Source organism: Oryzias melastigma, linkage group LG5 (assembly GCF_002922805.2).
Source record: "Oryzias melastigma strain HK-1 linkage group LG5, ASM292280v2, whole genome shotgun sequence".
NCBI classification, from domain to species: Eukaryota; Metazoa; Chordata; class Actinopteri; order Beloniformes; family Adrianichthyidae; genus Oryzias; species Oryzias melastigma.
In genome coordinates this window covers 20453003-20468661 of record NC_050516.1, presented here as the reverse complement: position 1 = coordinate 20468661, position 15659 = coordinate 20453003, and the positions used below count along the sequence as shown (strand labels likewise).

Below are 15659 nucleotides of genomic sequence, written 5' to 3'. Positions count from 1 at the left end.
TCAGCTGCCCTGTCCAGTGTGAGACAAACACAAACTGTGTCTGTGTGGTGTCCAAGTTGGCTTCTCAAAGCATGAAATATTAGTGCAATCTCATTTTATTTTCAACATTATTTAATCTATTACTCTTATTTCTTAATCAGTTTGCATGTGTGTGGTTACTCTGAACAAATCCTGCATATATAAAGTCTTGTTGCACAATCCAGCCTGCTGTTGCTGTACACTGAGGTTGAGAGGGGCCTAGTGTTGAGAACCTGAGTTATGAGGTGCTTTTTTAATAGCTGAAACTGTTTAAAATCAAAAAGGACTACATTGAACGCTGAAAAACATGATAAAAAGTGAGCATAGGTAATCCTGGGGTTACCGTGCACAAACTGTTTTGATTTTTTCCCCTCCAGAAATTATAACTGTAAAACTAATCCTCCAAAAGATTCACTAATGAGTGAAACAAGGCTGCAGAGCAATGTTAAGTCTTTACAGTAACAGAGTAAAGCAACAACTACCAACACAACTTTATTTTCACTTGATCCCACTTCATCATGTGATAGAAGTATTGCTTTAGAATAAATTGTACAGTTGGATGTAAACTGGTGACCAAATGCCTTAAAAGGTTTTAGGAAAAAAAATCAGAAAAAGAAAAAATAACCAGAAAAAATATTTCACCAAATGTTGATTGCAATATGATTTTTTTTTTTTAATAATCACTGAGATGCAAAAATGTATGGCTTGAAACCGTTTTCTAAAAGAAACATAAATACATCATATTGAGTTCAAAAACCTAATAATTAGAGGAAATGCTTTATTGAAGTGATGGTTTTTCTTTCCATCCCTTTTTTTTAATCTTTCCATTTAATTTACTGCAACAAATGTCCTGCCTGTTGGCTCCCATCCACTAATGCTTCACCTGATGTGATCTTTCAGTTCCAAAACAGCCTCTGCTTGTTTCAGACTGGGCGAAACAAGCAGCTGATCTGCCTTTATGCAAAGCTGCCTCGTGGTGATGTTGAGCCCATCAGGAAATGTCATGAGAATAAACAAAATCATTTTACCTAAATAAAGTACCAGATCTTTCAAAATAAAGTCTGCAGGTGTAGAAAAAACAGAGAAACAAAAACTGATATTTGTCGAATCCTAGTGCTAAATAGTAATGGATTTTTATTCATTACACGTGGATTTGTATTTTTAATTTAGCCAAGTCACTCTAAAAATGTGTCTGATAAGCTTGAATTTTATAAACTTTTTTATTTTTAAATGTTTTTTTTTTCCTTTGTCAAATGTATCAGAAAATGTCAATGCATAATTATAACAAATTACTTCAAAAATGCTAAAAAAAAAAATAACATTATTGGTAACAATGTTTCTTAAGTGGTTGTCAGATGTCTACCAGTGTAAGGCAGAGGTAATGAAGTTAGTTAGCACTGCACTGCTTGCTAATTGAAGACAGTGAATCCATGTATCAATAGTTTTTAGGAGCTCCTAACTTTCATCAATGAAACAACATGTCAAATATATTTTCAGTCAAATAGGTCCTAACCAGCACAAGGAAGCTCCGATATCTTATGAGCATAAATGGCAATTTGAAGAGGTTTTCAGAGTGACCACAAGTGTTAGAAGCACAATAACAATAAAGACAAAATAAAACGGCAAAATGTTTGTGGCAATGTAGCAATAAAACACAAATGTAAGAAAAAAATAAAATAAAAATGCAAGTCATTTATTTGTTGAAACCACCATCAAAGTACTACAGATAAAGATTAGAGTCAGTTTTTCATCAGTTTCTGCCCACAAAATGTGCAATGTCTCTCTGTAGTCTGTAATGTTTTAATTTTTTTTATTATTATTATTTTAAGCACATTTCAAAGTTTTAAAATTAAATGCAATCAAGTTAATCCTATTTTAGAGCCGGTAATTGGGAAATACCTCCAATCAAGACGTGTGGAGAGCAGCTCCAGCAAAGTACCAGCAGTCTTGCACTATCTAGACAATACTGCCACCCAGTGGACAAAATGTATATGCAAAAAAATGTTTTTGAAACTAAAAAAAAAAAAAAGAAATTAGCAACTTATATTATATCATTTTTATTTCAAATATATTTGAAAGGGCACAACCCCCACTATAAACGTCTTTAATAAATTCTGCAATTTTACCAGAATTAAACTGTGAAAAAAATGAAAGGAAGGAAACAACTTATTTTGTGCCGCTGCGCAAAAAAAAAAACAAAAAAAAAATCACATGTGTCTGAAAAGCCACGCATGTTTCTGGATTTGTTACAAAAATAGCTCCTATCGCTGTCATCAGTAAACTGAGCACACAGGAAGAGATGAGGCGTGTTTGCGCGCGCAGGCTCTCTCTCTGCTCACCTCTCATCAGCAGCGCTCCCAGGAAGCGCTCGTTTCTTCACGCAGTTTGATGCTTATTTTCACCTGCTGCGCCAATCTCTGCAAAACTTTTTTTCATTATTAGGTCCATTTTTTATTTCCTTAAGCCCTGTTTCTGTTTTTGAGGAGTATCTGAGTGGGTTGTTTGGTTACTTTTTAAAAAGATTGTTTGAAGCTGGAGATGACTTCAGGAGGTTTGGGGCTCCGCGAGGGCCTGGGGCAAGACATCAACGAGGGGGAGTTGGATTTTTCTGATCTGTTTCTATACACCACAGCAGGAGATGAGTTTCCTGTTGGCTGCACTAAAGGTGGGTACTAAAAGGACATATTTGGTTATTTAAATTTATCTTAGTGTTTTACATAATATTTTCAACTTTTTTTCCCTTGACGTTTATGTACAATCTCAATTGTAGCCCTGCACCATATGTACTATAATAAGTAAAAAAGAAACATTGGATCAATCAACAAAAGTTCTGCAATTAGTTACATTTAAAGTTATTAGTTTTAATCAAGTTTTATAAAATTGAGTTGGTGGTTTACTCACCATATGCGATGATTTAATGTGATAAAAGTCCATTCAAGTTTCATCTTTTTACCCTAGCTTTTAAATAACTAATTTTTAGTTAGATTTTTAATTTATTTGTGTGTTTGGTTGGTAGGGTAGGAAGTATTTTACTGCTATTATGGTTGATCATTTTTACCTTTTTTATCCTCAAATCTATGTAGTGCCTCCTCAAAATGTTAGCAGCATTTCTAGCTTTTAATCTATCGTGTCTTGTGACTTTTTACTGTTTTAACACATTTTTATATATGTATCTTTTATGGCAAGCACCTTGTGTTAGACATTATGTTGATCATAAAATGTGCTATATGAATAAAATGATTTAAACAAATCTTTTCTCTGACAGATGACCCAAATGTTGCCCCCCAGAACAATAGCCACCCCTCTCTGGTGGTGGTTGATTCTCATGATCCCTACATGTCAGCTTCCGCTCAGCCAGTGACCAGCCAGGACACCTCCACCTATAGTCACAACACAGAAAACCTGCAGAGGGCTGTGTTTGACCCATTGGGGCTGATATCCAGACCAAACACCATCCCTGCTCCCAGTCCCAGGATCGAGATCACTCCTTCAGGGGACTCCATGAGCTCTCAAACTTTGGAACCCAGCCCTGCATCCAAGTCTCTGGGAGCCTACAGGGAGTGTGTCAGCCCAGCAAGTAGTAACTCCTCTACAGGCTGGCCAGTAGATATATACTCCCCCATTACATCACCCTGTGTCACCCCTCCGCATGCAGGAAGTGATGTCGCCTCACTGCCCGCCCTGGATCTCTGTCCAGTCATGCAGAACATCCATACTTCTTCTATGCCCCCCTCTCCTGGAACATCCCCTCGTAACAGCGTCACAGACGAGACCTTTCTTCAGCCACATCACCCCGGAACTGCCTCACCACTCCCACACAGGCGCTCACGCTCCACCTCACCCCAAGGAAAGCGCTCTCTGCAACAGGCAGGCTCCTGTCAGGAGGGCACGCCTGTAAAGCAGCGCTCCAGGAGCCCCAGTCCCATCCCTGTGCCCCATGAGCACCAATACCAACACTACTTGCACCAAAACCAGGTCCAAACTGAGTTTCAGCCTCAAGCTCAGACTACAGTGCAAGGCCTGGAGGAGGTGTTAAGCAGTCTCAGCTCCAGTCTGCCCAGATCAATTCCTCCCGCTATGGTGAGGGGAGCCCATGCACAGGCTCAGAGGCAGGACCGTGCATATGGAGAGCCATATGACTGGACTTTTGAGCAGGAGACTGCTTGTAGAGCTGGACCTGAGGTCAAATCTGAGACCATATACATGCTTCCAGCTATGTGGCCTCAAACTCAACAAGTGCATCATACTGCAAGATCCACATTCAGGTGATTTGTGTTTCTTTTTACCATCTATATTAGCCTGGCAGACTTAACTGTAAACACACAAAGCACATATTTGCAAAAGAAGAAATTATCATATTTATACACCATGTATAATTATGAAAACATATATTTGAATTTCCCCAGTGGCTTTTCTGTGACTCCACTTCCCTCCTTGGAGTGGACATTGCCCAGTCAGTCCGGCCAGTATGAGCTGCTGATCCAACAACAGCCTAGGTCCCACCACAGAGCTCACTACGAGACTGAGGGCAGCCGAGGAGCCGTCAAGACCCCCAGTGGAGGGCATCCAGAAATTCAGGTGTCTGGATACATTCTCAAGGGGCATAAGAACAAATGTGGTGTGAGGGAGGGTAAATGCTGGGTGACATTTCCTGGTAAATGTTGTGCACAGAAAACCAACACCTATGCAAATAAAGAGTCTCACACTTTATCCTACTCCAACGCTCCTGTAACTGTAATAATTAAGCCATGGTTTGTCAGCTGAGATAAGGTGCCAAGTTTAAAACAAACGTGCTTTTTGTTGAACCTACTGAGTTAAAAAAACAAAACAAAAAAAAAACTAGTGCTAAAGCATTGTGTTACCTTCACCAGCTCCTCGGGTACCAAGGCACGACTCCCCTCGGGCTGCAGGTCTTCATTGGGACGGCAGATGAAAGGGTCTTAAAACCCCACGCTTTCTACCAGGTCCACCGCATCACCGGGAAAACCGTCACCACACCCAGTTTGGAGACGATGATCAATGGGACTAAGGTGTTGGAGATTCCTTTGGAACCACAGAACCACATGAGAGTGTTGTGAGTAACCAAAACATGTGCTTAACCAATCCCACAGGATGGATTGGTACTGGCAGACGTATATGAGTGTGTGGCTCCTCACGGGTTTTGTTTGGCTCTTTATCCATCTTCTTCCACTCATACCGGACCGGGTCGTGGGGGCAGCAGTCTAAACAAAGATACCCAGATTTCCCTTTCCCCGGCCACTTCCTCCAGCTCCTCTGGGGGAACCCCGAGGCGTTCCCAGGTCAGCCGAGAGACATAGTCTCTCCAGTGTGTCCTGGGGCCTCAACCCAGTGGGACATGCCTGGAACACCTCCCCAGGGAGGAGTCCAGGACGCATCTGGACCAGATGCCGAGCCACCTCAACTGGCTCCACTCGATAGGGAGGAGAAGCGGCTCTACTCAGAGCTCTCTCCAGGAGGGCCCAGCCACCCTCTGGCTCTTTAACTTTACTGTAACCCCATCAAGTTGCTGCTCATGGAAACGGGAAACAGATGATTTTTCTTGTAAAAGTTTTTCTGACAAAGACTGATTGGATTCTTAGTGCTAATGTAAACATTTTAAGTAAGTTGATGAAAAACAGCATCAAATGCATAATTTTTGGGACGTTCTGGTTGTAACCAGATCAAGAATGTCTGTTTAGCTCAAAGGTAAGGTATAGTACAGCTAGTAGTCACCACTTTATGCAGTAAAGTGAGGAGGGCCCAAGTCAGGGTCTTCCTGTGCCGATCCCCAACCCAGATAAAAGTCAGGGTTGTGTCATAAAGGGCATCGGGCATAAAACTCTCTCCCCTAAACCAAATGTCTGGATCAGTAAAAGCTGATTCATTCATTCATTTACCTGCTTTAGTGTTTGACTACAACAAGCCAATACTGACAGAACTTTAGCTCTACATATTTTCTGTTATTACACAGGATTGACTGCGTTGGAATCTTGAAGCTCAGAAACGCAGACATCGAACTAAGGAATGGCGAGACGGACATTGGACGAAAGAACACCCGGGTTCGGTTGGTGTTTCGTGTCCACATTCCTCAACACGGAGGTCAGCTCGTATCTCTTCAAGTGGCCTCCAACCCCATCGAATGCTGTAAGACACATCTTCTTCCCATCGTATGAAATGAGAAACAACTCAGAAGTGCGGTCAAATACTCAAACCTTTAGTAGCAGAGTTTTTAGAGAACACAGCGAAACTGAAACTGTTTTGTTGAACCTTCATCAAGATTGATCCAAAAAAGCATGATTTCGAGAAAGTTGCATGAAAGCTAGTAAGGTTTTTGTATGACTTTACTGGGAAAGTCCAGAAAACCCCAAACATGTGGCACAAAAAGTCAGTAGTTTTCATACATGACGAGGAACAGTTAGGTATCGTGTTGTTTACGTTGTGTGTTCACATGTTTCTCCAGCCCAGCGCTCAGCTCAGGAGCTCCCTGCAGTGGAGAGGCAGGACTTGGACCGGTGCTCTGTGCTCGGGGGTCAGCAGATGGTCCTCACTGGACAAAATTTCACATCTGACTCCAAAGTGATATTTTCAGAGAAGACTCAAGGTTAGTTTTGTTGTTATGACTTTATAATTGTCATCTTTGCAGCTTTTATGCTTCGGTGCATTTTTTTGGTGCTTACCCTTATTCATTTTTTTGTAAATTCAATTGTTAATTCATTAATCCGGTGACACTGTGGTAAACATTTGTAGTGTGTTGAGGTAAAGTTCTTTATATTTAGATACAAAGCAGTTACTTTGATTGAAAATGACTAATAATCCTTGTGTGAAGCATTGCTATATCCTGCTGCATCTCCACCTGCATATCTAGTAACATTATTTTAAAATCATTTGCATATCACCTGGGAAACCTGAACTTTCACTGACGTACATCTTCCTACGGCACCCACTTTCAGCTTTCAAACAGACCTCTGATAAAAATATGATCCTTTTGCTGGAAGTGAAAACGTATCATTTTTAAATGGAAATTTCTCAGCTTGTTTCGCTGCTTCGGCCCACTCAAAGTTGCTTTGTTGCATTCTTTTAGCGTTGGTACAGTTGGTAGAACCCGAAGCCTCCCTGATGCTTGTCATGGGGGTTTTGTGCAACAGGATGTGGTAAGACATGCTGATAAAAAGTCTTTTCACTGCGTGGGTGGAACAGAGTAGCATCAGGTAGAAGCTGGGGCGGGAATGTAACACTTAAGTAGAGAAAACCAAACTTAAAACTTAAAAAGAGAAACCACGGTTTTCAAAGTGAACAAGTGTGGTCTAAACTGTTGCTGAAAATGTATATTTTTCACAGAGTTGAGTTTTTTGGTTAGCAACCGTTGGCCTAGTTAGCTGAAAGTAGACTGTGTCTTTTTTTTCTGTTTTTCAAATAAACATAATTTTCTTCAGAGAATTATGTTCACCTTTGTTCATCCCGAACAGCTTTACGATATGGGACGGATTCTGTTCAAACTTCAGCTAAATCACGAGTCATCCCGATGTGCCTCTTGTCAGCTTGGTCCTGCAACTTTGCACTTCCAATCAAATTCACAAAAAATTGCTGCTCAAGCTGTTTTTTTTTTGTTTGTTTTTTTTAAAGGGAACAGTTTTGCCACTTCTGAATTGCATTAAATGCTGCATGGTTTTAAGTTGTGTGCAGAGATTTGTAAGAGGTTAAATAACTTAATCCAGGGATATGATGTAATATTGAACCCTCAGAGAAATTGATATGTTTTTTGCTGAGGCCGCAAATATTTAATCTTCCGACAGAGATAAGTGAGCCGCACATTTTTTACCCTGCAACTTGCATCTCAGAAAGCTGCATTCAACTTCATAAAGATAATAAATGTCACTTGTTAAACTATGATTTGAATTTTATGACTAAACATTGCGTTTCTCCTATTTTCAGATGGACTGCAAATCTGGGAGGTGGAGGCCACAGTGGACAGAGATAAAACCCAGGCTGTAGGTTCAATTAAATACATTTGTTTTGACTCATACAAGAAATTTGGTGTCATCTGACATTTCATGTGTCTTAAACAATTGATAGAATCAGTGACTACATTCTGTCTCAACTTATAATCAAATGTATTCAAGTATATTTTTTAAATCTTTGATCTAATTTCAATTTTGATAGAACATGCTGTTTGTGGAGATCCCTCCGTACCGAGATCGGACCATTTGCCAGCCAGCTAAAGTCAACTTCTACGTCATAAATGGAAAGAAGAAACGCAGCCAGCCGCAGCACTTCATCTACACTCCTGTGATTGGTTTGTATTTGACTGTGCCTCAGCTTACACCACAGATTTGCAGTGCTTTGAGTACCAGAGAAACAGAAAAGCTTTAAAAAAGGTCAACAATCCCAGCATCTAAGGGCAGCAAGGAAAGCTTTAGTTCTGACAAAACTGTTATTAGAGACAACACAGGAAGATTTCAGAGCTAGAATTTGCCACAGGGGCTTCAGTTACCATGACGCAGGATGGCAGATCTGTAGAGCAGCTTTGTGGATGCTAAATAGGAATTCAGGCAGCCTTGATTGGGTCAAAAAAATCTGAAAACTATACCATTTAAGACCCATCTCAATTCAGTCTATATACTAACTTTTTTTATTATCTCAATATATCTATTTATTAGCAATAATAGGTCAAATATCAAGGAAATTTGGTAAGAATTTGGTTTCAAAGGGTATTCAGAATCCTTTCTGGCTTTTTTTGCTTTATAAAACCATTTATAAAGCATTTACTGTTATGAAAATTGCTTTATTTTTATTATATTTTTATAGTGGAAACACGTCTGGACATTTGAATAGAAAGTCTATGATGACAACTTCAGTTTTATAGGTTGAATCGAGCAACAGAAACACAATAGCATAGACCACATTTCTAACCCTAATGTGATTATACTTCAAGTGTTCATTGTACCCACTTTTTATTACAACTAATGTTTTTTTTTATATTTCAGCCATTAAATCCGAGCCACTGGATGACTATCACCTGAATTCATACAGCTACTCTGACAATCCGCCGCGGTCTACCATGTCCATGAGGTCCCTCTATCATCACCTGGAGCAGGACATCAACCCTCAAGCCTTAACGCTGTACCACCTGGCCACTGTGGACCCGCGAGCCCAAATAGTAACCACGGATCCTCTGGAGGAGCCAGCCTATTACCAGTCCAGAGGGGGCTCTCTGCTCAGCAGCCCACTGATATACCACACTCCAAACCAGCATTACACCAACTGCAGTCCAGCCGTCCTTTCCCATTCTGCCCCGTCTTCCAGCCAGTGTGTGAGCGTCAGAACCCCTGTGGCCAAGCTGAGTGAAGTCCCAAAAGTCTGTGATCCGCTGGAGGCTTGTTACATGTCAAGACAGCAGGGCTACGTCCAAACGTCGCTGCCTCTGGGAAAGTCACCACCTTCCAAATACGCCCAAATGAAAGCTGGAGGTGGTGCCGAGTCCGCTGGCCATCATGTGGTCCAGATCAAGTCTGCTCGAGAAAACTGTGATGTTGAGAGGGCTCCAGAGAGGGTCAAGGTCAAACAGGAGAACCTCAGCTATGCCTACCTGGAGGATGGTGAGTAGTATGGAGAGCTTTCTTAAAATTACATTTCTGAGTATTTCTTTGTTCAAATCGTTGTGAATCAGAAGCAGACTGGATAGCCCTGATATGATTCCCCATTATTGTTGCACTGATAATGTTAGGTTACGGTTGTAAGGAGCTGCACTGTAGCAGAATGAGGGATGGAAAGTGAAGTAGACTTACTCCACGCCAACAATTCACAACTCAAATTGAATTTCTAATGAACTGCTACCGCTCTGGAGAAACTATGTCCTAGAAACCAACACAGGCTTTTTGATTTTATTGCTAAAAACAACACAATCATAATTAAAAGACCACTAGCATCGCTTTTAAAATAGATCAAAAGGTGATCAGCGTGAGAGTTGAAGCAGAGGCGTTTGATTCTATTGCAGGAAACAGCTAGACTAGAGCTTGCCATAAAAAAGTACACCAGTTTTAACTCTAAAATGAACTTTGTGTTGACAGGCAGGGGGATGGGTGTTTGTGGTCCAGTCTGCAGCGCACACAAGCACACTGCAACTGTACGCTTGCAGATTCTGCCTTGTGGCTTTTTGTAGGGCCTTTCTATCCCATTTCCTGTCTACGTCGTCTCGCGCAGACACCCTCGCCCTCTGAAGACTCGTGTTTGCGCCCGGCCGCATTTGAACCAAACTTAATACACACGTGTGAGAGCATGAAGTCAGGAACTGAGCAGTCCTTCATTTTACTTGCGGATAAAGTTTACTTTGTTTACACTTCAGCGATAGAGAGGTTGAGACAGGAAGTAGCTGTGCAGTCAAATATATGCAAATACATCTATGGTGAACATCAGCGTCTTTTGTTCTGATCTTTGGCTCAACAATGACAGCATGAGGATGATAAATAAATTAATTTAAAAAAATCAGCATTTTAGATATTTTTGCTGGTATTACACAAATAGTTAATACTTAGTTGTTGTTTTAGTTTCTTTATTTTTCTTTCCACTAATAGTTCCATATTAGATAATACCCATCTAATATAAAAAGCTAGTGTTTTTTTGTTTGTTTTTAAAAACCACTTTGTGTAAAGTTCACATTAATACACTATTTTTTTACAAAAATGTCAAAATTTGGAGTGGTGGGGTTGCCTAGTCCTGGTAACTGAGGTGGAAACCACAAACCTCAACACTGAACCCCCCTCTGTCTGTCTCACTCTCCCTTTTCTCCCCCTCCACTTGTCCACTTCTAAACTTTTTTAGTAAAATAAGTCTGATAGAAATGAATTTAATAAACCATAAGCAAAAAATATACATATTTTACATATATTTTTTAATTAGACAAATTAAAAACAGTAAATAAAAAAAATTAATAAATAAAGAGCCTGACTGATCAATCACTTTTTTGGTGTCATCTTCAACTTTGGAAACTTTGGGGGCATATACAACAGATTGACTTCAGTGCCTCCTAGTGGCCAAGATTAAAAACAAAGATTTTACAAAAAGTGTCCTTCAATTTGACTAAATATTTAATTATGTGTGTGTGTACAAAAACTAATAGGATTAGACAAATAAAAAAATCTGGACATTTTTATTTTTATTTTCTTTAAAAATTGCAAACATTAATGTTTTTTCTCTATTATTTTCCAGTAAATGACATCATAAGAAGAGACATGAAAGGCCACAATGGAGAGTAATCCTGCTGCAGTTCAGAACCTCTGGGTACGAAGATGTAAATGTTAGATTTGTTTCATTTTGTGTTGGAGATTTTTAGCAAACATCTGCTCAATTTGTTGTTTTGTTTTGATTTTTTTTTTTTTTTGCATCATGTGTATGTTGGACTGTAGGAACTTGTTTTTCAGCTGGAAAGATTTATGTAAAAAACTGTTCAGCTTTTGTGATTTTTTTAACAAAACAATTTTTTCCTGAAAAAAATCTACACATTTTATACAGCGTAATGTATCTATTGTCCTTTTTAGATCATTTTATATTCTCTTTGTTCATATAATTGTACAATCGTTCTCTGTAAGCATGTATATTTTATATCTAATAAAGTTCCCTTTAGAAAATGTCTTTGTCTGCTGTATTACAGTAGTCACATATTAGAAAAAAGATGTAAAGAGAGAGATCCACGCAAAAATGTCTTGGGTCCAAATTAGCATGTTTTGGAAAATTGAAATCTAAATGTGTGTGGTAGTAAAATTTAAATGTGGCCCACGTAAGTGGAAAAATCTGTTAACATAACGGGAATTTACGAGAAGGAAGCAAAGAAAATCAAATATTGCTCCTGCAGCACAACATGCTTTCATTGATCTTGATTATAGATACTGAATGACGGACGTTGGAACAAAAAAAAAAAAAAAAATAGAGATATACAATGGAGTAGTTTTAAATTTAGTATCATAATTTTTCTGTAAACCTGTATTATTTTAGTATCACATGTTACAGGAAGCATAAACCCAAGCTGTAATTTCAGATCAAATTTTTGCTTTATATAATACAATTTTCAAAATTCTTTGGATTTAATAATTCAGTCTCTGGACAAAAAGTTGATTTTCAATTTGAATACCAAGTGAACCATTTAAAAGATTAATTGTTTGGGTGTCATTCTTGACTGAGTTGAATATAAATCCTTATTTCAAAATGTTCTTTTACCCTGTAAAATATATCAAAGGTTTGTTGGTTTTTGTCATGAATAAATCCAGAGATTTTTCTACATGCTTTAATTTAGAATCAAATTGATTTTTGTTATGCTCTGCTCTTTGGTTTTTCCAAAATAAACACATCACAGCTTCAGTTATTGTATTTTAAGAGCAGCCTACCAGAGATCCTGGGAGCTGCAGAAAGCTTTATTTTGAAGATTAATTTAAAGAATTGCCTTAAGATCTTTTAAATAAAGTCCCCTTTTGACATGTCTTTGAATAATGTTAACAATTATCTAACATTTGAATCTATACTATTTATTTTATTTTAATTTAATTTAATTGTTTTATTGATTTAAGGTAAATGTCACTGTTATACTATTTGGAAGATATAACTTAGAAATGTAGAATGTGCTCAGTAAAATAATAATACTAATAACTATTTATTGTCTGAATATCCTTTTTCGCTTGAAGGGAGTAATTTTCACATTTAAAAAATAAAAACAATCATTTTAATTTGTTTTTTCATCATATGGCTATTGTTTGTTTGACACAGACATTAATTAAAGTGACACTAATATACCAAGTGGAACAAAGTCATGCATGAGATGGTCCAGCTATAGTATGACATTTAAATAATTTTATTTTAACTAGGTTGGGAAAGTTTCAGAAGCCTAAATTGCTTACTAGCGAAATAAATCATAAACTTTAGTGTCTAATAAAATAATACGACGTAACAATGTTGCGGGAATTCCTCTCGGACGATAGGGGGCGACATTTCCACGTCAATAAATTTGTGAAACGGAAATAAATCCCTAAGTCTAAACGCCACTTCCGCTAGATGATTTCTTTTGTTTTTCGCGTTCTCTGATCTATTACGGGGATCTATCTTTGTTTTGTGATTTTGTAGACTGGACACTAAAGGTGAGATAATAAATAGCTAAGTATATTATCGTGTAACATATGTAACAACTGTGTTATTGTTGAACTGCAACCGCTTTGTATACAAATGAATGCTGTGCATGACAGTATAATTCACAACTCTTAAACGCAGTCTTTCTTAAAATTGATATTGTTATTAGATTGTTGCTTCATTTTTCTGTCTCAACCTTTGGCTGCTGCATAGCTGCACACATGTGTTCCCCAGTTTATGCCCCATATTTCATTAATTGTGCTTATGTGTGTCACAGAAAAACTATTCAAAGAAGTAGATCTGCGAGATCCAAACCATGTCTGCAGAACAGCTGGACCTGTCCCCTCCTGAAGTCCCTGAACCCACATTACTTGAGAGTATTCTGCGCTACGGGCTTTTTCTGGGCGCCATCTTCCAGCTTATATGCATTCTGGCTATCATCTTCCCCACATCCAAGAGCCAACCACAGGTATGGGGATGAAAACTGTTCACCGTGATGCGTGCTTTTCCTTTTATTTAAATGGTTTTGGCTACTAGTTTAAACTTGTAGGAGTTTAAAGTGTCAACAGCCAGCCGGAATTCATGTTGACTGTAGGGCCTGCTTTGACCATTTAACACAACTCAATCTGCATTGTAATATGAGGTCCCAAAAAAATGTTTGTTTTATTTACACTTTAATAACAGTTTTTCACAATGTTGATATCAAGACAAGATCACAAATTTGTGAGAACAAGGAGTTGTGTGCTAGAAATCTCAGTTGTTCACCTCATTACTATTTATTTTCTTTCAGATTTGTATATATGTATATACTTTAACATTTTATAATTCTGTAAGGATAGTACTTATTTCTATTAAAAAAAAACAATATTATAATACCAATATTTACGATTTTTGGAGGTGTCAGACAACCAAACAAACAAACAAAATAACTCATTTTAAAGGGGAAGTGACATTTTCTTTGTGGACACACAATCACCTTAAGGCCTGCTGATGGGGAAAAAATATTGCCAAATTCAAAATATGTTTTGAACTCTTCATAGAGTTTTTTATCAGATTTTCTGACTTCTCTCCTATCCATCAATTACAAAAGCCCAGTGGTGACTTTTCTTTAGAGCTGCAGGGTAACAGGACATTACATTAGATTTGAATTTAGCTGATTTCTAGGGTAATTTTATTAAGATGACATAGACACAAAGATGAGAAAAGAAGAAGAAAGCAAAACTTTGACTTATAACAAGGTTCTTTTCTATTGCTCGCATTACTGTATGAAACAAAAGATGTTTATGACTCTCTACTTCAACACCTCAAATTAGTGTTTTGCTGGGTTTTTTTCTACATCCACCTCTTTGTGTCCATTTAATGTTTTTTGTGCTATAATATTGTATCAGAACCTGACTAATTAAAGTGTTGATTGTCCGTGTTTGCTCTACAGGAGGAGGTGGAGCCCAGTGAAAGTAAACCGGCCGAGCAGATAAAGAAACCTAAAGGACCTGCACCTCAGAGCCGACAAAAACCTAAAAAAGAAAGTAAAAAGAAGCGATAAAGTGCTACACATTTGTATGAGTTAATGCAAAAGAATGTTTAACTCGTCTACAAGTTTCAACTGAAACAACAAATACACTAATGTCATTTTACAGCAGTCCTATTTGAAAGCAACTTACGGCAACCTTCTACTCAGATCAAGCAGTCCTGGTGTTTGCCTTTTTTTTTACTGAGAAACATAAGTTTTCATTGTGCTTTTTATGGGTAGTAATGACTATAGTATATCTAGATTCATACTGAAAAAAATACAGTTATGTCTTTAAGTGCACTAAAGTGTATACTCACTACCAAAGTTCAATGTATTGTTTATGGTATGAAATTATTCTATTTCCAACCAATTATATTGATACCAGCACGCCAGAGGTAATTCCTTCATTTTGAAATTTTAAAAGTATTTCTTGGACAACATTTATGTCACATTTTATTAGAAAAAGACATCTTTGTGTTTCTTTCTTTTGCTTTTTTGTATTTTTTTGCCATTTTACATAATGGAAAGTAGTATTGAAATAGCATCTGAATAAAACAGATTTTATACATATGGGGAATATTCTTTATTTCACAAAAACCTGCATACATTTAGAGTATAAAAAGTATATTTTTTATTTTAATGCTTGGAGAAAGCTTTCAAAGAAATGCTATTGAACAGTGCCAATTATTTTGGGAAATATGAACTTTGTTTCTGCATAACAACGAAAATTAATGTTTTTATACATTTCAAATTCATTAAAATGTGTTTAAATAGTCATGTCAAAGCATTTTGTACTGCATAATTTGGGGTTTGGTAATAGAGAAGAAGGGGATTCTTCCCTTTAGATTGAGACTAAAAGGTTTTGTACATTTTACAAAAGTGGATGTAATTAATAAAAAGTAACACCAGCACTGGGAATAGTGTTAGTATTAAATTCTATGTTTTAATTTAGAAAAATTAAGGATTATTTTCACAAATACACTATACTGATGCCTAAAAGTTGTTTAGAAGTAATAATATT

The 15659-nt window shown here is 37.7% G+C and overlaps 2 protein-coding genes across 2 annotated transcripts; both read left to right on the top strand.

The window, feature by feature from the left end:
- The first annotated feature begins 213 nt into the window (after nt 1-213).
- Nucleotides 214-11938, top strand: LOC112144596 (nuclear factor of activated T-cells, cytoplasmic 2). The gene is made up of 10 exons (XM_024269185.2): nt 214-2683; nt 3284-4283; nt 4425-4596; nt 4890-5092; nt 5990-6162; nt 6479-6619; nt 7951-8006; nt 8179-8311; nt 9003-9614; nt 11224-11938. The coding sequence occupies exons 1-10, from the start codon at nt 2557-2559 to the stop codon at nt 11268-11270; spliced, it is 2664 nt and encodes an 887-aa protein (XP_024124953.1). The 5' UTR covers nt 214-2556; the 3' UTR covers nt 11271-11938.
- A 1055-nt stretch (nt 11939-12993) lies between these two features.
- On the top strand, nt 12994-15208 carry manbal (mannosidase beta like). Its single transcript, XM_024269901.2, has 3 exons — nt 12994-13139; nt 13406-13597; nt 14561-15208. Exons 2-3 carry the CDS (start codon nt 13445-13447, stop codon nt 14669-14671), a joined length of 264 nt encoding a protein of 87 aa, XP_024125669.1. The 5' UTR covers nt 12994-13139; nt 13406-13444; the 3' UTR covers nt 14672-15208.
- Nucleotides 15209-15659: the final 451 nt, after the last annotated feature.

Bases quoted from the DNA above. Each gene is read 5' to 3' on its own strand.
- LOC112144596 (XM_024269185.2), top strand. From the start codon at position 2,557: ATGACTTCAGGAGGTTTGGGGCTCCGCGAGGGCCTGGGGCAAGACATC. The intron at 4,284-4,424 runs GTGATTTGTGTT...GAATTTCCCCAG, and splicing joins ACTGCAAGATCCACATTCAG to TGGCTTTTCTGTGACTCCAC. The intron at 4,597-4,889 runs GTGTCTGGATAC...TACCTTCACCAG, and splicing joins GAGGGCATCCAGAAATTCAG to CTCCTCGGGTACCAAGGCAC.
- manbal (XM_024269901.2), top strand. From the start codon at position 13,445: ATGTCTGCAGAACAGCTGGACCTGTCCCCTCCTGAAGTCCCTGAACCC. The intron at 13,598-14,560 runs GTATGGGGATGA...TTTGCTCTACAG, and splicing joins CATCCAAGAGCCAACCACAG to GAGGAGGTGGAGCCCAGTGA.